A 17,814-nucleotide genomic window follows, 5' to 3' on the forward strand; every position below is an offset into this window, starting at 1 on the left:
TGTGTGTGGGGGGGTGTGGCTCAGCGCCCAGCTGGGGCTCATGTGACTCTGGCCTGGTAATATCATATAGCCTGGCGTGCCGCTGGAGATGGGTAGCACCGGGTCGACAGGGCCCCCATCTCGTCGACGAGTCCTTGCTCAGGGCCCAACCAACATATCAACAACATCCGGGATTGCTGGACCTGAGTGCTGATCAGTATTACTCGCTCTCGGTGAGAATTGAACTCTCGGTTACCTCCTGTCTTCTCAATCTCACGCTGCATGACACTTACTTAGATGGTCTCACAAGCTTGAAGTCTTTGACTAGCAAAACAGGTAGTCAACCCCTCTGAACATAATATGTACATCTCAAACATAGCCGCCGTAACTTTTGGATCGAGGTCGTTCACCCCGAGTTCACTCTCTGCCCGATAAGACTGGGGTTGTTGTGTAAAGGTGTGCGAAATTGGACTCGGAGACTTTCACTGTAGCACTTGGCTCTGACTCTGAGAAGTGATATCTCGTTTCCATGTTCATCTCCATCTCTCTCCCTTCATCCGCATTCTCAATTTTCAGTCTTTCCTGACCAACTGAGCCATGGTTTCACATAACCTTGGCCCGCCAAAACCAGGAACGTAATTAGTGGGTAAAGATACGAGGCAATTGGCCGAATGGCCTGTTTGATCCTTGGTGTCTCGTATAAGCAGTGCTTTTAAGAATCAAATCAAATCAAATAAAGTCCACTTCACCCATGCACCCTGGCAGGCGTGTCTTCTCGTAACGTTGTAAGCAACACTGAGCACAGGGTTTATTTTCCCGGATCTTCCGGATAATAAGTGACAACTATTAAAGGAGTCTCCCGCCGAGTGCCACTGAAATGGCGGACGGGTGCATCGTCCTCACTGCGACGGCGAGATGTGTTGTGATTGTGGACCCTCACAGCTTACACACCAAGAGCCTGGACTCGTTTGAATTAATTACCTTGCTTCGAGAAGGCGGTTCCTTCAACTCGGAGTTGATTTGAAATTACAGGGGGACAAGAAACCTTCATTTAATCATCTTTTGCTCACCTCTCACACTTATTTTTCTTCTCAAAGAAGCTAGGTATCACTATGGATAGATGATCTGATGAACCGGAGGAAAACTGTGCTGCCGTGTGTGAAAAGGGATAGCAACAAGAAAAGCCGAATGAGAAGAGCCGAAGCCTCTCGGCTGCGCTGTAATAAATCTCCGTAGCCATAGACCGGCTCTCCACGGAAACTCACACGTCCGTGGAGGTAGACTCTGCGCCATCGCCACCGGCGCCCCGTCGCCAGTACACAGCGGTGCTCGAGAACATGTAATTCAAGTCGGGAAAGGCGAACTTGTCAAAGGCCGCATCCATCTCGGCGATGGGGGCCAGGAGCGGGCCGCTCGCCGGGTCGAAGTCCTTGACCGTCTGCCACTCGCCGAGGCCGGCGCCGATGAAGATGGCGGGCAGGCAACCACGGAGGGCCTGGTGGTACGTCGGTAGCTCCATGTGGATGCCAAAGACCAGCGTGGCCTCGTCGACGAGCGCGAAGGCGGCGGGGCTCTCGGCCACCTCGAGCCCGACCGCCGCGCAGAACTCCTTGTCCGTCGGCGTGAAGCACGGCTCCTGCACCACGCACCTGATAGCCGCCGCCCGGCCGTTGCCGTTTCGGGAGTCTGGCGGGGAACACACACACGTCAGTGGCTCATTTTTGAGACTTACACTGCCTAGTCCGTATTTGGTTGGCACTTGGCTGGCAGGAAGCACCTACCTATGGTGCGGACGATGGATCGGAAGGCGGCCGTCTGCATGTGGGCGGTCCGCCGGGCAGCGAAACTCCCGTTACTCGGGTCGTAGGGCCCTGGGCCGAGGAAGACGGCCTTGGTGACGATTGGGCGGCCCTGGGCTGCCGTGGCCTCCAGGAGGATGGCCTGCAGGGACTTCCAGCACTCGGACGAGTTCCAGTCCTGGGTGGCTGCCTCGTGGTGGCGGTGGATGTCGCTGACGGTGAGCTCGGGGTTTGGATTTGGCCGGAGCCCCCCGAGGTCCAATCCCGGTTCCAATGCCAAGGTTACTGGACTCGGGCTCGCGGCGTCGGCCCCTCCCGCGGCCGGCTTTGACTTTGAGGCCTTGGCTATGTGACGCAGGCGGCCATGCTTCCGGCCGACCTGATTCCACTCGCCTTCCTTCCCTGCCATTTTGGGCTGGGTTGGGAGTTGTGGCCAGCGGGGGTGTGGGATGTGGCGAGAACACCCTGATGGCCGCTGGTGTGCATTCGATTGACTGCCGACGCGAGAAATATCCGAGAAGGTTGACGCGATAAGAAACCCGATAGGCAGAAACCCATACCGCCTGCCGTTTGTGGATTGCTAGGTACTATGTACATAGCACCAGCCTTGGCAGATAAGCAGCGCCAGATAACAGTCCAGGTGTGTGACAGGTCGGCGCGCACCACCAGGTTGCCCTGGGCACTGAAGCCACTGTAGTGGATGCTGCATCCATTCGGGCATCGTGGTGGTCCTGTCTCGGCCCAATCTATCTGACCGATCATTCACAGCCTGATAGAGTGTCATTGTCGGACATTCGAGGCATGCGTGACCAAAAAGTGATTTACCGATCTGCCTGGCTAAGATGGGATTCACGATGGCCTGTTATTGGATGCCTTGCCCGCCTTGAGGGTGGTTGTTGCTTGGACGACACTATGCCCCTGCTCCCTCAGCCGCCGCCGCCACCACCACCCCCGTGGGATTTTGGGATTCGGGATTTGCATTGGCAATGTGACGAAGATCGCTGCCAAACACCTTAATTGAACCTCGACTCACCTTCATGATCTGCACTAGTCTCTGCTCGTTTCGCGTCATACAGATTTGTTTCGCCTTGTATATAACCATTTGACTTGAACTTGCCAATTTCGAGAAGCAGGACGGCAGTCTGTTGTGCGCGTCTTATATACTCTTGGCGTGTTAGTGAACAGGATCGAGTCATAATCGACAACTTGGGGGCCGCCACAGCCTCGCGTGCCCTTGCTGCCGCACCGCCGCCCAGCACAGTCACGACGCCAAAAGAGACCATCGCAGGCTCTGGATCCAATCCGCTACCAATGGCGCATTTCCCAGACTGGAAAAAAGTGCCCATCCCCGGCTTGTCTCTCTCAGCCAGCGGCCTCCTCGCGCTCGCCGACCTCAGCACCGTCGCGCAGCGGACTGTCATCTCGGGCGGCGCGAGCTGGCTGGACAGCCTGATTCTCGTCCCGGGGCTGCACTACCAGCAGGCGGCCGACGAGCTTGGCCGGTGGCCGTTTGATGCTGCGTTCATCGACGCCGTCGAAGATGGCGGCGACGACGACAGCAACAGCAACAGCGACGGGGGGCACCCCATCACGTTCCGCATCAACAACGCCGCCACGGCCGTCTACATACAAAAGATTGCCCGCCCGGGCCAGACGGTCACGCTCGACGTTGGGTGTTTGCCCATGGGCCGCACGCGCTTCTGGCTGCGCCGGTCCCAGAGCGGCATGCACGCGGACCTGGGCATCAGGACGGACCTGCCCGACCTGGGCTGGGTCTCGCACCTCCTGTACCTGTGCAGCCCGCTGCTGACCATTGCCGCGCTCGTGCTGGTAATTCTACTGCAAGACTGTACGTTTAAGCGTGCGTTTCATTCGGTCTGGTGTGTCCTCCTAATGCAGTTTCAGGGGCTAGCACAAGGCTTTTGTGATACGCTGTAGACCTCCCACGTGAAGAAACAAGAACCCAAACCGGTGAACAACCTACTAACTCATTCTGCGCAATGTTGACAAATCTCTAGGGTGGGCGCTTGCGTCCCTTCTGGCATACATGGTCTCGCGCTTCCTCAACATCTGGGTGATCAAGCAGCGCGCCAAGCAGCCAGCGCCGCCCATACCACCGCCGAGCAGTAACAACAACACCACCGCAGCAGCGCCAGACGCTCCTCCGGACCGCGTCACCGAGTACCGCATCTCGCTTGGCGGCGGGACCACGCCCAGAAACCGACGCGCAGGCCTATCATCACCATCACCATCATCGAACATCCGGCTGCGCGGCCTGCCGGCCGACCTGCAGGCCATCACAGCCGACGCATGGCTGCGGTCCAAGACGCACGCCGAGGGCTACCTCGAGGCCACAGCCAAGCTGATCGTGTACATGGTGGCTGCCTTCTCGGGCAACGAGTCCCAGGCCGGCTCCATCGTCACCATGGCCCTGCTGCTCGCCAACGCCGCGCTGCTGGCCCTTAGCAATGCCAATGCAAAGGCACTGCAGGTCAACGGCCGCGTCATGGCACCCGAGAGCACGGCCGCGGCTAAGAAGGCTGCTACTACTACTGGTGGGAGCGAGAAGGAGAAGGAGAAGGAGAAGGAGAAGGAAATGGAGTTCCCAGGAAAGGCTGCTGTTGTTGGCACGGCTGCCGGACAAAGCGGGTACAGCGGGTCAGACGACTCGGCAGAAAAGGGGCAGGTTGTCGTGTAAATTAGAATTTTTACCTTGCGTACTTGTATTAGCTGTATCTTGTTGTGCTGCAAGGTTTGGTTGGGTGGTGGGTGAGTTCACAAGGTGGATAGCCGACCAAAGTCTTCGACAATCACCACCCAGGGGCCCGCTGGCCAAATTGTAAGGCATCTGATTTCGGTACAGTCCTCAGAAGATTGCACACTCGAGCCGCGCGTGAGTCGAAGCATTTCTTTTTGTGTGTGTTGTGCTTGGCGAGGAAGAGTCTGTGCTGGCTGTGACTCGCGTTTTTTTAACGTCTCCCCTTTTTTGCTTTTGCACTCCCGTCGTTGGTGGAGACAGCTTTTGGGTGGGTAGGCATTGAAAATACCCGTGCTCCAGGAATGGGAAAGCTACATAACCTCTAATTTGTCAAGTGACAACCTCTTCATCACCAGTCTGAAGTTGGGGGCGGTTGGCGGTGTCTCCTTTTCCTTGGCGTCGAGTTGAGTCACCACAACTTAGCCGGCAGATGCTGCCTGGCCACTGAACTCAGCCCTCAACTCCGGTTCCCTAGGTACATAAGACCTCTTCGCTCACCTTCTTTCGCCCTTTTCCTTTCCTCTTTTCTTTCCTTGCCTGCGGGCAAATATGGTCAACGAATCAATACAGAGAAGATTAGCATGGCCCCTGCACTAAGGATGACACGCTCTTCAAAGAAAGCTAGAACTTTTTTTTTCACTATGATCGCGGCCTCTTGGTTGCGACATGGAGGAAAAATGTCTTCGATAGCCCCTAGTTCGCGGGTGATCGTATTTCCCCCTTGGAGTCAAACCAAGGCTCGTAATGCAGAGGTCCCATTGCCTTGCGCATTTAGCAGCCGGCATAGAAGACGAAGATGGTTCAGAAATTCGTTCTCTTACGCAGCATCTTTCTGAAATGGGGTTGCTGAGCCCTAGGGGGGAGTAGTCTTCGAAATGAGACTCCTTCATTCGTCGGCGTCAGTCGGACACGGTCTAAAAGTATCGCGGCTATCCGCTCAACTGATATCCGAGGTATATGTACGAACAAAAGCCCCTGGTCCAACGCCAAACATTGTATAGCGTATCGTGGGCTCAAGGCACTATCCAAGCGCCGGCCCTCTGCAGTAAAATTGCGAATATGTACAGTGAATTGGCCGTTTCCCAGATCCAAGTCGAGGTTCGGATCATGGACGGGCGGCTTTCGCCTCTACATAGCGCTGGAGTGTTTGCTTTTGGAGCTCCTTCTGCTCCTTGATGATTTCCCACAGCTCTTCGTTTTGCTTACGCAACTCTTCTTCACCGGCAGCAGCCGGTGCAGGCTGCTGAAACGCGGCCATCGCACTCTGGAGAGCATCCTGCGGAAACCCGGGCGAGTTCAATAGCGTGTCGAACCTTGTCTGCGACGGCAAATACGAATTGAACTGGGCGGTGAAAGTGTATGTCCGCTCCGCCTGGGAAGGCTTGGTAACTGTGAACGTCTTGGTCGTCTTTCCTGCTGGGAGAGGCGACACCATGACGATATTAGTGACGGCGGCGTTGACGTTCGTCAGCTCGACAGGCGTCTTGTTGTCGGCAACATCCCATTTCAGTATGTGGCCTTTTGGATGCCCGGTGATGAGCATTGTTCCGTCATAGTTGAGGCTCATGCAAGACGCCGGCCCAACATCAGGCTGTGTGGCACCGAACGCTGACGTGATCTGGACGACGGTCGAGGCATCCTCAGATTGAGGCCCAAGGAGAGGTTTCTCGGCAAAGATCTCGGCCAGGTAAAGCGACCCGTCTTCACAGCCAACGCAGATAGCCCTCGAGCATGGGTCGAGGGAGAAGCAGAGAGGAAAGCTGGGAAAGATCAAGGTCCGCAGAACGTCGCCGGTCTGGTAGTTCCAGATGATGCACGACTTGTCCTTGCTCGCCGACACGCAGAAATTTGTGTCGAGGCTAACACTTGGGTTGGCCGCGAGAGCCGTAATGGCTGCTCTGTGGTTGGAAAGACTCCGCTCGGGCTCGTGCTCGGCAGCCGGGTCGAGCTCAAGCAGCTGGGGGAGTGACCACACGTGAATGCTGGAATCATCAGATCCCGTGAGAACGTGATAGGGCGTCGCGACCACGCAGGATACTGCTTGGACGTGGCGCGGAGGAGTCGACACTAGCCGGCCCGTACATGTCTGCGGAAAGGTCAGCACCAAAAGAGAAAGCAACATAACAGCATTGAAGTCTCACCTCCCACAACAAGAGCCGGCCCTCGGCTGTGCCCATAACGAGGACATCTCCAGCGAGCGTCAGGCATCGTATCCTTTCAGGGAAAGCGACGAAGGCTTCCTGGTTGCCGCGAGTTCTGGAATAGACGTGCACATATGCCTTTTCATGCTGGGCGGCAAAGACGTGCGTCTCACTGACGGCGAGACAGTTTACTGGCACAGAGCTCTTCTTGAAGGTGGACTTGATGCTGTGGGTTGGACGAAGCACGTGGCAGTAGATGCCGACGTCCTTTGCCATGGCCGTATTAGAGCTCAGTGGGGCGCCATATATGGCCGAGACAAATCCTTCGGACAGCATTCTTCTCAAGTGAGTGTCGTTCTAGACCCCTACGCAACTTGCAGCAGATGGCGTAGACACACAATCCAAGTCAGGGGCCAGTCAGTTGAGCGACAGTGGCAACCAAAAGCGAGCAGAAACCACAGCTACGCCCCCGGTTGCCTGAAATCTGTCTGAAGGAAGATCTATGACGGGAAGCCGCTAGGCCCGATATTAAACCAAGGAATACGACTGCTGTAGTTTGCGGCCGATGTGCAAGGCCAGACGGTGCCACTAGTGGCCGGTCGCTTTGATTTGATTGTGTACGACGGTGACAGTGACAGACTGATTGCGTCTGCTGCTGCGTCTGCGGCTGTGTGTTGTTATACGTGTCAAGTGAAGGCAATGGACCTAACCTGACACTGGCTCGAGAAATTCTCCTGCGGGCGGGGAATATTCCGTTTGGGGAAACGGGAGAGGAGGGGCCCGGATTGCGGTTTGTGCCCGATCTGCCTGTCGATCTACTTTACTGCTCGGGATCCGAAGGGAAATCCAAGTGCAAGTAGTGAATATGGCGGCCGGTCAGTGGATGGAATGATGTAGATGAAATTTTTACCAGGTGCAGCAGCAATTGGGACCCAAGCGCGGAAGCACTGCAAAACTCACTGGACGCCACAAAAAAAGACATTGGTCCCCTGCATCCCGCACCTGGGCTGCTCCACTTTCCTGCTCCATAAGGCGTCTTAGTGGCGCGGTGGTTGTGGGTGGGGTTTGAATGAGCCTGGCCAGTTTTGGCTGGGTTTTGGGCCCCCCGCAAGAATGACACCCCATAGTACCTCAACGGCGAGCTAGATTTCCGTCGCCCGCTTGCTTTAGGTTGAACCCGACGGACCAGGAAAGAACAACCTCGTGCAGGCGGGACAGGCGGGAAGGGACGATGGGCCCTGCCTAATAAGACTGAGGTGCGTGCCAGTCAGTGCCAGCCAGGGCAGTGGTGACGTGCACTCGCCCAAACGACATGGAAGTCTACCGCACACCACATTGCAACATTGTTGGACCATCCATTGGACGGCAAGCGCCTCCCCCTCTGAGCTGCCTTCCTCCCACTGCACCGGGCGTATCTGAACTTTTTGTTTACTTGCCGGCCGAGTGATGATCATTACCCCTCCGGCCATCAGCTGCTTCTGCGGCGAGAAGGAAGACGAGAGAGGAGGTGCGATAGTTTTCTTCTGGCGTTCGCAATCCCCACTAGATCCCCTCCACCCGACCTCCACTGACCTCCAGCTGCCACTCGAGGCTCGGGCCAGGAGTCGTCGGGCTTGGCACGCTGCAACTGAGGTGGAAAGCTGGAACGAGGGGAGGGAACCTGCGGGCTGCTGCATTTCTCAGCGACGTTCGGATACATCTCATGCCTTGCATTGTTTATACGCACCGGACTGTATGTACCGTACAGTGCAACCAGCTCTTTTATCAGTCTTATTGCTTCTGCACGAGACAGCCAGCGCTGGCCGACATCCATTTGCCATCAATCAAATCACAGCCCGGCGGCGAGCGAACAATAGTACCCGCATACAATACCAGCCAAGGGAGAAACCCCAATAGAACCCTGCGCCTAGCGTCCCATCCCCTTGTTTTGTTTTTCGTTTTCTTCCCCATTATTGTCCTCGTCCTCGTCCTCGTCCATCCTCCTGACATTTGCCGCTGCACCTGTAGCCCGGCCTGTCATAAGCTCGCTCGGCCCACAAGGCCACCAAGGACCGTCGAATAGCCTTTGCCACTGCAGTCGGCCCAGCCCCCCTGCATCTAGACGTATACTAGGCACCCAGGCTAGAACCACCTTGGTGTTGATTTCGGTCTTGGTCGATTTGGGCGTGTCGTCGGGAACGCCAGGCCGAGGTGCACCAAAGCTACCTACCTATCTTATCATCATCATGTATGTACATACACTCGTACCTGTACCCGAAAGCTCCTCTCCCGCGCCGGTTAGGATAGCTATCTACCTAGAGAATGGGTGCCGTGTGCGCTCGAACGACTAGCAAATAGGTACAATACTTCGGCCGCAAACTACCTACCTTAGCTTAGCTTATTGGCTGTGCTGTACGACGACGGTGCCGCCTCAACGGTGTTGGCACGGTATAGAGAGAGAGCTAGTGTCCACATTCACGTTCGATGTCTTCCATTTCTGTGTCGGTGTCTCGGTCTAAGTCCATATGTTTGCTTCGCTCGCCTTTCGCTGTCTTGGTCCTGGGAGGAGCCAAGGGCGTACTACTCCCTCCCCCCAGGCTTTCCACGCAATGTCTTGTCTATCCCGTGTGGCGACCAGTCCAGTCTCTCGACAGCATTGACAGCACGCACCTGGTATCACGGCATAGGCCTTTTCCCACTGCAACCGCAGCAGCAGCAGCACCCAGCCATGCCCACGAGTACTGCTAGTCTGCCGCCCTGGTGAGAGTCGACGCCGTCCTTGTATCTTCCGTCTCGACCCCCTTGTTCCCAGGGCTCCGGACTGCGGTATGAGCAGTCGGTCGTCGGCGTGCGACACTCGACCTACCGCAAGACACCACAGACTGCTCCATAGGCATGACCCGGCGTTGATGCCAGAACCCGGCTCCCCTGTTACACCCAGTCCTGCGAGTCCTGCTTTCTACCCCTCGTTCAAGATTGGCCCTGACAGGGGCTTGGATCTCAAGAGATCTTCACAAGGATCCGCCCCGCGACGATCCGTCTCCAGCATGACGGCTCTCTTCCCCTTAACCTTGCTCTCGTCCGCTGCGTCAGCGTCAGCTATGCCCGACTCGCCGCCTAATAACCCGCCGGCCGGAAGCGACATGTTGGGCGTTGAAGAGCCCGTGGCCGACTGCAACTTGCCGGAGCTGCTGGCGAGAGATCTCCAAGTGTCCGAGGCTGTTTTCCGTTCAAAGTCCATGACAGCAGGCTGTCCACCCCAGCGTCTCCCTATTTCCCACACTGGCGGCTACTACTCTTTGGAGGGGCGAGCTGTTTCTCGAACCCCGACATCGTGCCACCAGGGGCCGGTGGGGGGGCATTCATCCCATCTTTTAGCTGCGGTCGGTGACCTAACTTCATCTGTTGATGCGGCGCGCCATAGTCATAATGGGCAATTCGACTTCGGACCCGAACGCCCCAACTCGGCCACTGATTCATCAATGGGGATGGAGCCACCCTCCATCCGAACTCGATGGCCGTCCATCACTACAGCGGCCACGTTTGTGTCCGGTCGCTGTTCTTCCCTGGTCTCTCGCAAACCCGTCTCGCCTGCTCTGGCATCCTCATCAAAAATGGACCGCGATCCTAGCCAAACTTGGTTCGACTTCGACCCCGACGCTCCCGCCGATACAGAAAACGGTGGGAGCTCAGACTCGGTTTCATTCACCCCCCGCCCAAAGTCGGCCCTAGGGTTCGACGGAGTTAACGCCATGGACACGACAATGGAGACTGCTGAGGCTAACTTCAAGACTGACACTGCGACGACTACTACCCTCGTGCGCTTTCCGTTCAATGGCGCAAGCACCAGTGAACGGCCGCGGACCGCCTCGGGGCGGGTGCATATGGAAGGGCCGCGCATAGTCGAGATACAGCCGCACATTGTCGTTCCGAAGCGAAGGTCGTCGCTGAAGAGGGAACATCGCCGCGTCGCATCGACTCCATCAGCCGTTTGCAATCGCGACATGATGGGCGATGGTATGTCTGTGAAGGCAGCCGAAGATGACTTTGTGCACGACGGTAGTACGCTCTACTCAAGGTCACCCTCTTTCGCCTTTCCGCCATCAGCACAGACTCATGACAGACATAACGCAAGCTTCTCCCCAACGTCTTGCTTCCCAGATCATCCCAGCCGCGACGCGCCTTCTCCGCCGTTCTACCCGCGACATCCATCTCAAGCGAACACGATAGGAAACAGTGTTGATAGTATTGTCGACCTTGGTGAGCCGTCATATATGGATTCGTCTGTCGAAACGCCCGATATCCACCGAAAGCCACCAACCGCCAGGGTCGGCCCCTGGATCAACGCGCAACACAGAACAACTGCTGGCTTCCGGCCTTCTCGGGCATTCCAAAGCATGTCTCTCCCCAGGATTCCGTTGCCTCCCGAAGTGATCGATACTCTCCGCATTTCGATAAGCTGCTTCCCAGAGACGATGCTCCTCTCGTCCAGCCTATCGATCGAGACGATCCGGACCTACTCCAAAAAGCTCAAGCACGGAGTAAGATCGAGGCCCCACTCGGGCGGCGACGACGGAGTGTCCATGTTCTCTTTCTCGGGTTCTAGCCCAAAGTCGCCGAAGCGCTGGAACTTTTCCAAGCTCATACAACACCGGCGCCCTAGGCATAGTTTCGAGTTTCAGGCCAACCCGGCAGGGCCTAGCTTTCCCGTGGGTGCTCAAGTTCCTGTCACACCCAACTGGACGTCGATAAAAAACATATTCCCGGCGGGCTCAGACTACCTCTGCGACGCCCTGTACGCACACCTCGTGGCCTACAACTACATGAGTACGCTTTGCCCACTCCCCCCTATCCCGGTTCCCGGGCCTGCTCCGCGCTCAAGTCACGGGCTTTCCGGGTATTCTCTGGAAGACGGCGCTCGCATTCCAATGAAGGCTGCAAGCGTGCTGGGGCTGCAGACGCAGGATGAGGCGAGATCGATGGAGCACCCGAACCTGGTGAATCTGTACCTCAGACGAAGCAAGAGTCGGCGACCTAGCCTCCGAGAGTGGGAACGAAGTTCTAGCAACTCGAGCGGCGCTGGCCGGGATTCGGGCAGCAATGGCGGCACTGAAATGAAGACGATGCGCGACATACAGGCTGGGCTTGGACGGTGCATCACCCTTCTCGTCACGACCCTGAAGCTGACGACGGCCGAGTCGGGAACGGTCGAGTGCATGCTCCTTCGCGCGAGGGAGCCCGAGATTCTCGACCCGTTCATGATGCGGGCACTCTGCGAGGCTGTGCGTTGCTCCGAGGAATCTACCAGTTGTTAGATGCGTCTCGCACGTACACACAAACACGATTTGATCACAAAACAAACGAACAGCAGAGGACGGAGCATGTGCCCCGTGCCTCGTCCCCAAATGCAGATACGCCATGAATGATATTTCGGAAACGACAGCTCAGGGCTGTGTAGGATCACAGCAAGCGGGAGACCGCCGGGTTGCCTGCCCTCAGACTCATAGCGATATGGGCATGGACAGTTCGGTGGTTTCGTACAACGAAGCCGTCTGGGAGGGGGTGTTTCTGTCTGCAAACGACTAAACATATCTATCTCTCGCTTGACGGACTATTGCTATTTCGTTTTGCCTTTTTTTCCTTTTTCCTTTTTCCCTTTTCTATCTTGCTTGCTTGCTTGATTTTTTTTTAAAAAAAATCTTTGTCTTCCACTTCGCTGTGGACATGAATACGCCCGGCCTCTTGACTCTACAAAGCATTAATTACGAGCAGGATGACAGTAGATGGGACTATGATTTGGCAGCTTACCTTGGACTTGTGAGGGACTAAGAAGACGTACGTACGCGCGCATGTTTAATGCCCAGCTTTGTATAACAAGCAGCTTTGTTATTTTCTGCAACAAAAAGGCTATGCATACACTGGAGGGTTTGGAAGGGGGTGGTTTTTTTTTTGCTAGTATTAGACATATCACATAAATGCTAAGTAGTCATTACCTTATAATATTCGTTGCCTTATTATGTTTACCTTTTTTATGTTATTTTTATTTGTTTTTTTACTATCATCTTTTGAGTGTGTCCGACATGTTGTTGGACGCCTAATGCTAATGCATTAACTCGAAGCCGCTCAGACTTAAAAGGCCGAGGGTGTCGGCAAGGGTAATATCACCTTACCCTCCAATTCTCCCTTAGCTCCGTTCGGCCTCGGAGCCAAGACCGTTAGCGCGCACCCCTTCTCCACAACTCCACAATGTCGGGCCCGCTTTGTCAACTTCACTGAACCCAAGTGTTCGAGGCTCTACCACCTTTCGGGTGTTACGTGTTTTCCATTTCTCCATAGTACGGATTACGTACTTCACCAGGCTGCCACTACGTAGCCAGATTTGTAATCCTGTGAACAGTTGATTGATACCTACTAGTTGGACTCCCGTATCGCGCCTGCCTCAACTTCTGGACCGGCCCCTTCACACAGGGCACCGCCTCTCAGCTCGACTCCACCCTTGAGGTAATTTCCATCCCAACAGCTCGGGACCGACTGCTCAATTCTTTCGTTTCTCTCTCATCGCGCCTTGTTATCTTCTCGCTTGTCCTCTCTTCGAATTGGCCGAAAAGCGACGGGGGGATTTACCAGGCAGCCTGCCCAGCCATCGTGGCACATACCCGCATCGCGCCAGTAAACGTCATATGCACAAACCCCAAGCCGTAGCACTGCTGGCCCACTAGGGCTTGCGCTTGCCTTCTTCAGTGGGTGGGCCGTCTACCCGCCGACCTTCAGTCAGTACAGTACATACAACACGCACAGTGCAGTGCTAGTAGCGATGGAAGTCATGGACGAGGGTCTTCCCAATGACGGCGGCGAGCATCATCAGCAGGCTGTCTCGCGGCCCCGCGTCACCAACGCCTGCGAAGCATGCAGGGCGGCCAAGGTCAAGTGTCAAGGCAGCGTCCATCAGCTGGGCATTTGCAAGCGGTATGTATGCACATTCGTCTAGGTCCAATGGCTTTCTATCTGCGTCTCTGGGTTCCATTTGCAGCCCACGGATCGAGCGTGGAGATTCAGCCCCCATCCCACCCACGCCCCATCGTCCCCCCTTTTCTTTTGTTTCTTTCCTAACTTGGAACGTCATCTTCTAATGGTTGAGGTCTACTTACTGACTGGCACCTCGCCTTCTCTTGGCTCGCCTTCTAGATGCCTCGACTCCAAGCGAGAGTGCATCTTCAAGACGGGCCCCCGCACCCGGCGGCCTAGACAGCCACGGCGGTAAGTATCCCATCGCGCATCTATACTGGTTGGTACCTACCTAGGTATCTTGCTATCATGGCCACGGCTGTGGCGATTGCACGCCCTTTCCATCCCCCACACATCTTGTGTAACTTCATGCCCTTGACTAACACGCAAAAGAACCAACTCCTCTTCCTCCCAACAGCAGCAGCTGCTATCACAGGAGCAGCAGCAGCAGAGGCCCCACATGCCTCCACTGCCAGGCCCTTCCAAAACCTTCACCATCGACGTCCACATGCCCGAGGACGTCGAGGTGGCTATCAATATGGAGGAGCTCCGCCTCAACCACGAGGGCTTCATCGAGCGCCTCGTGCCCGAGTCGCTGTTTCAAGATGACCACACCGATTATTACCCGCAGGGCCAGTATCACGACTTTGAAACGAATACCGAGGCTCGACTAAGCGGGTCCGGCGGCTCGGTTGCTTCCCACGCCTCGTCATTGCCCCTGGGTGCATCTGCCTTGTCGACGCCCCCGAACTCCTTCATCCCGTCCTCGTCGAGGACGACGGGAGACGGAGGAAGCGGTAGTGGTAGTGGCGGCGGCGGCGGCAGCGGTGGTGCCAAAATGCGCACCCTCGCCAGCCTCGGCCTCCAGCCGCAGTTCAACCTCGACTCCGCCGCGGGCCTGCTGGCTATGTTTCGCGATGTCATGCTCGATAACTTTCCTTGCGTCCTCATCTCTACGGACGCGACGGTAGCGGGATTTGCTAAGGATCGCCCGTTTCTCCTCCTTTCTGTCTTGTCTGCAGCAAGCAGTAGTCGGACTATTCGTATGTATTTGGTGCCGGAAATGCGTCCTGCTCGCTTTTTTCCCCCCCCTCTCTCTAACCTGAAAGCTGACCACAACCGCATGTGCAGACGGCCACAGCTTATACGACGAAGAATTCCGGAAGATTTTGGGCCTCAAGTTCGTTGCCGGTGGCGATAGGAGCATTGAGCTGCTTCAAGGCTTGAATGTTTACGTTGCGTGGTAAGCACCCCCCGTCTCCTTTTTTGACCATTCTACTTACTATTTGCTTGGCAAATATGTCCGTTACTGTTCTTGTTTGCTGCAAGACACAAACGTAATTATTGTTAGCCTATTTTTGCCAGAGCGGAGGCGCCTTCTTACTCTATGCTTTGCACATCTGTTATCACATCAAATTTACCTCCTGGGTTGCCGGTCCATTGTCTATCACGTATGCGTGCTCACCGGCCACCTTGCAGGTATCCTTTCCACCTCAGACCGAAGAACAAGCAGGCTTTCCAATATATTCGCATGATTGTTGACATTGTCACCGACCTGGAGCTTGACCAAGACCCTGGCACTGATAAAGTCGGTGTAGCACCCAGTTCTGAACGACTCAGCGAGATCAGGACGTACCTGGCAAGTTACTACCTGGCATCCAGGTATGCATGCTCTCTCGTCGGTTTATTTGCAGAGCCCAAGTCTGTCATATTTCTCTCACTGTTTCCCGTGCCTTGCCTGTTTGTGGCCTAACCTGTTTTTGCTTTTTTTCTAGCTTTTCTTCATGTTGGGCCCGAACCCGCACGATGGGCTACACAAACTACACTGCCAAATGCTGCGATATCATCGAAGCGCATGGCAATGGAAGAGGTGATGTCAACCTTGCGTGGCAAGCGCGTTTGCTGCGGATCGTCGAAGAGACGAACGAGCTGCGAAGTATCAAGAAAGGACGCACCCAGAGCGACCAGCAGATCGAGCTCATGATGAAGGGAATGGAATCACAGTTGGCCGAGTGGGAGGCAAAGATGTCGCCTGAAGTGGCGTCCACGAGTAAGACGCAATTCGTGATCATCATCTTGCTCGATGCTTCGTCCGAAAACTCCTACTGACGGGGGAGCCAGTATCCATCCGCGTCGCATTTAGCTTTGCCCGCATCTTTCTCGCAGGCGCCGGCCTACTCATGACAGGAAGCCCGAAAGCGCAAAAGACCGTGTCGGTCACGTTCCACACAGAGCCACACCGACTTGTGTCCATCATCCCAGCCCTGATTTCCATATGGGACTATATATTAGGCCTCTCACCCGCAGAGCTAAGCTCATGCACGGGGATACACTGGTGTATCTACATACTGACTATCATTTTCGGGTTTCGGTTGTCATTCCCGTTGCCAGTTTGGTATGTACTCATTTTAGTTTCCAATTCTCAAACTGGGATCATCAGCAGATGCCTCCGAAGCCTAGCCGCCGCGTCGAGTGCGACTACTATTTGGGAGTTTGTTGAGGAAGATCCTTGATCCCCGGGTTTACCGCAACTATAACGAACCCAGAATCTGACAGAATTGTGCAGTCCGGATTGGGATGATGCTGAAGCGCGTCGCCAGTTACGCTTTGGTGAATACATTGACCGGTTCTGCCGAATTGGGATCGCTGTGCAAGATGGAAACACCAAGGCCGGAAAGAAAGTCGATAGCGAGGAGGCCGGCAAGAGCAAAGCTCCCCAGATGGACGCCCTAGCTGCCAGCAGGGTAGTACTCGACGTGGTGAGGACAAAGTACCACAATCGCGTCGCTAGAGTCGAGCGTCCACCAACGGAACCGGCGTCTCTGACAGCGGAGCAGCAGGCTGCGTTCGCCGCCGCGCATCCCGGCTTCGCCTCGTCGAACATGCAGGTCGACTCTACCGTGGGAGGCTGTCCCATGTTTGACGGTAGCCTCGAGACGAACTACCCGCAATTTTGGGACGACACGTGGCTGACGCGGCTCACTGCCGCAGAGAAGATTACGGCTACGCCCGACGGTGCTGCCCCGGGATGGCAAGGTCAAGTTCAAGGGCAAGGTCAAGGTCAAGGTCAAGGGCAAGGTCAAGGGCAAGGGCAAAGTCAAGGCCAGAGCGGAGAGCCGGAGTCGGATTATCCCCAGACAGGCTGCGAGCGCCGGCCGTCGCCAACAGCGACACCGTACAACAACGATCTCTGGACGACCATGACACTTGGTTGGGCACAGGCACCCGAGAACGACGATATTATGGCCACCTTTTCCGGCGTGCCATTCTGAGGTTGATACTAGTATGACTTGAGGTTTTGCAGGCGAGCACCTGGACCCGCCCGTGTGTGTGTTTGGACACATAGTTAGACCCGTGGGTAAGGGGAGGAGAGTCTATTGTTCTGTCTCTTGAATGGTGTGTGGAGTGTGGGGTTTGCTAGACGCTACGGCGTGGCTTGAAAACGAGGTTGGTTGATCATAACGCGAGTTTCATGACTGGGATATATATCGGGAACGGCTCTCTTGTGTAATATTAAAAAGGAGGATCATCTATCAGTCCACTCACTCACTCACTCTCTGACTCTTTTACGTGTCACTTACGGGCGTTGTGATTTTCACCATCCCGTCTTCATACCTAGGGCACATACTTGCCTGTTGTTATTCACCATGTGATTTTGGCCAGGAGTAGTTTTACCGGAAAGCAACTTTCACAACCCAACCCTTGATGTTGACGCCAGGATACTTGATTCGGTGGTGAACGAAACTGATATCGGCAATACTCAGTATAGACATAAGTGGAGAACCGGCCTCGGCTTCAGACTACCAAAGACCCCTGAGCGAAAACATGATCTTTGCATGGCGGTTGGCAGTAAGGCTCGTAAGTCTCTCGGCATGGCTCTACCGGTGCTGTTCAATTGTTTTGACTTTTTTGCTATGCCGCGGCAACTACTTACCTACGTAGGTAATTAATTGTCTTCACTTTTGGTATTTGGTATGTACGTTGGTAATGGGCATAAGCCATCGTCATGAGTTGCTTCTGGAGTAATTAGATGAAAGAAACCCGCCAAAGGCTCTGGTAAGGTCCTTTTGGTTGTCAGACTCTTTTCTTCCCCCTTTAGTACTAATACATACAGATGAGACGGGATATTCGGAGATAGGAGAGTACGAGAGGG

The 17,814-nt window shown here is 55.3% G+C and overlaps 6 protein-coding genes across 6 annotated transcripts; 4 read left to right on the forward strand and 2 right to left on the reverse strand.

Moving 5' to 3' along the window:
* Window positions 1–1,240: 1,240 nt before the first annotated feature.
* Window positions 1,241–2,187, reverse strand: B0T26DRAFT_633521 (uncharacterized protein; the record flags this gene model as incomplete). The annotated part of the gene is made up of 3 exons (XM_060436546.1): window positions 1,241–1,665; window positions 1,761–2,068; window positions 2,111–2,187. The coding sequence occupies 3 exons, from the start codon at window positions 2,185–2,187 to the stop codon at window positions 1,241–1,243; spliced, it is 810 nt and encodes a 269-aa protein (XP_060302699.1).
* Window positions 2,188–3,089: 902 nt separating this feature from the next.
* B0T26DRAFT_620202 (uncharacterized protein) lies at window positions 3,090–4,296 on the forward strand (the record flags this gene model as incomplete). The annotated part of the gene is made up of 2 exons (XM_060436062.1): window positions 3,090–3,627; window positions 3,797–4,296. Coding segments are annotated over 2 exons (1,038 nt in total), but the record flags the coding sequence as incomplete, so codon positions are not given.
* A 1,345-nt stretch (window positions 4,297–5,641) lies between these two features.
* On the reverse strand, window positions 5,642–7,013 carry B0T26DRAFT_736664 (WD40-repeat-containing domain protein; the record flags this gene model as incomplete). Its single annotated transcript, XM_060443352.1, has 2 exons — window positions 5,642–6,622; window positions 6,678–7,013. The coding sequence occupies 2 exons, from the start codon at window positions 7,011–7,013 to the stop codon at window positions 5,642–5,644; spliced, it is 1,317 nt and encodes a 438-aa protein (XP_060302701.1).
* Window positions 7,014–7,641: 628 nt separating this feature from the next.
* Window positions 7,642–9,416, forward strand: B0T26DRAFT_797791 (uncharacterized protein). The gene is made up of 2 exons (XM_060446931.1): window positions 7,642–8,409; window positions 8,685–9,416. Exons 1-2 carry the CDS (start codon window positions 8,124–8,126, stop codon window positions 9,005–9,007), a joined length of 609 nt encoding a protein of 202 aa, XP_060302702.1. The 5' UTR covers window positions 7,642–8,123; the 3' UTR covers window positions 9,008–9,416.
* On the forward strand, window positions 9,385–11,971 carry B0T26DRAFT_670189 (uncharacterized protein; the record flags this gene model as incomplete). The annotated part of the gene is made up of 3 exons (XM_060439148.1): window positions 9,385–9,416; window positions 9,469–10,673; window positions 10,818–11,971. 3 exons carry the CDS (start codon window positions 9,385–9,387, stop codon window positions 11,969–11,971), a joined length of 2,391 nt encoding a protein of 796 aa, XP_060302703.1.
* A 1,499-nt stretch (window positions 11,972–13,470) lies between these two features.
* B0T26DRAFT_670190 (uncharacterized protein) lies at window positions 13,471–17,117 on the forward strand (the record flags this gene model as incomplete). Its single annotated transcript, XM_060439149.1, has 11 exons — window positions 13,471–13,622; window positions 13,842–13,913; window positions 14,055–14,704; window positions 14,793–14,904; window positions 15,141–15,323; window positions 15,437–15,711; window positions 15,783–16,056; window positions 16,228–16,626; window positions 16,658–16,836; window positions 16,966–16,989; window positions 17,083–17,117. The coding sequence occupies 11 exons, from the start codon at window positions 13,471–13,473 to the stop codon at window positions 17,115–17,117; spliced, it is 2,355 nt and encodes a 784-aa protein (XP_060302704.1).
* Between the last annotated feature and the right edge of the window lie 697 nt (window positions 17,118–17,814).

This window comes from Lasiosphaeria miniovina (genome assembly GCF_030549165.1).
Source record: "Lasiosphaeria miniovina strain SMH2392-1A chromosome Unknown B0T26scaffold_1, whole genome shotgun sequence".
In the NCBI taxonomy this organism is placed as follows: Eukaryota; Fungi; Ascomycota; class Sordariomycetes; order Sordariales; family Lasiosphaeriaceae; genus Lasiosphaeria; species Lasiosphaeria miniovina.

Excerpts from the sequence above, each read along its gene's own strand:
- B0T26DRAFT_797791 (XM_060446931.1), top strand. The coding sequence starts at position 8,124 with ATGATCATTACCCCTCCGGCCATCAGCTGCTTCTGCGGCGAGAAGGAA. Across the intron at positions 8,410-8,684 it reads TTGTTTATACGCACCGGACT|CCCGGCCTGTCATAAGCTCG; the intron begins GTATGTACCGTA and ends CTGCACCTGTAG.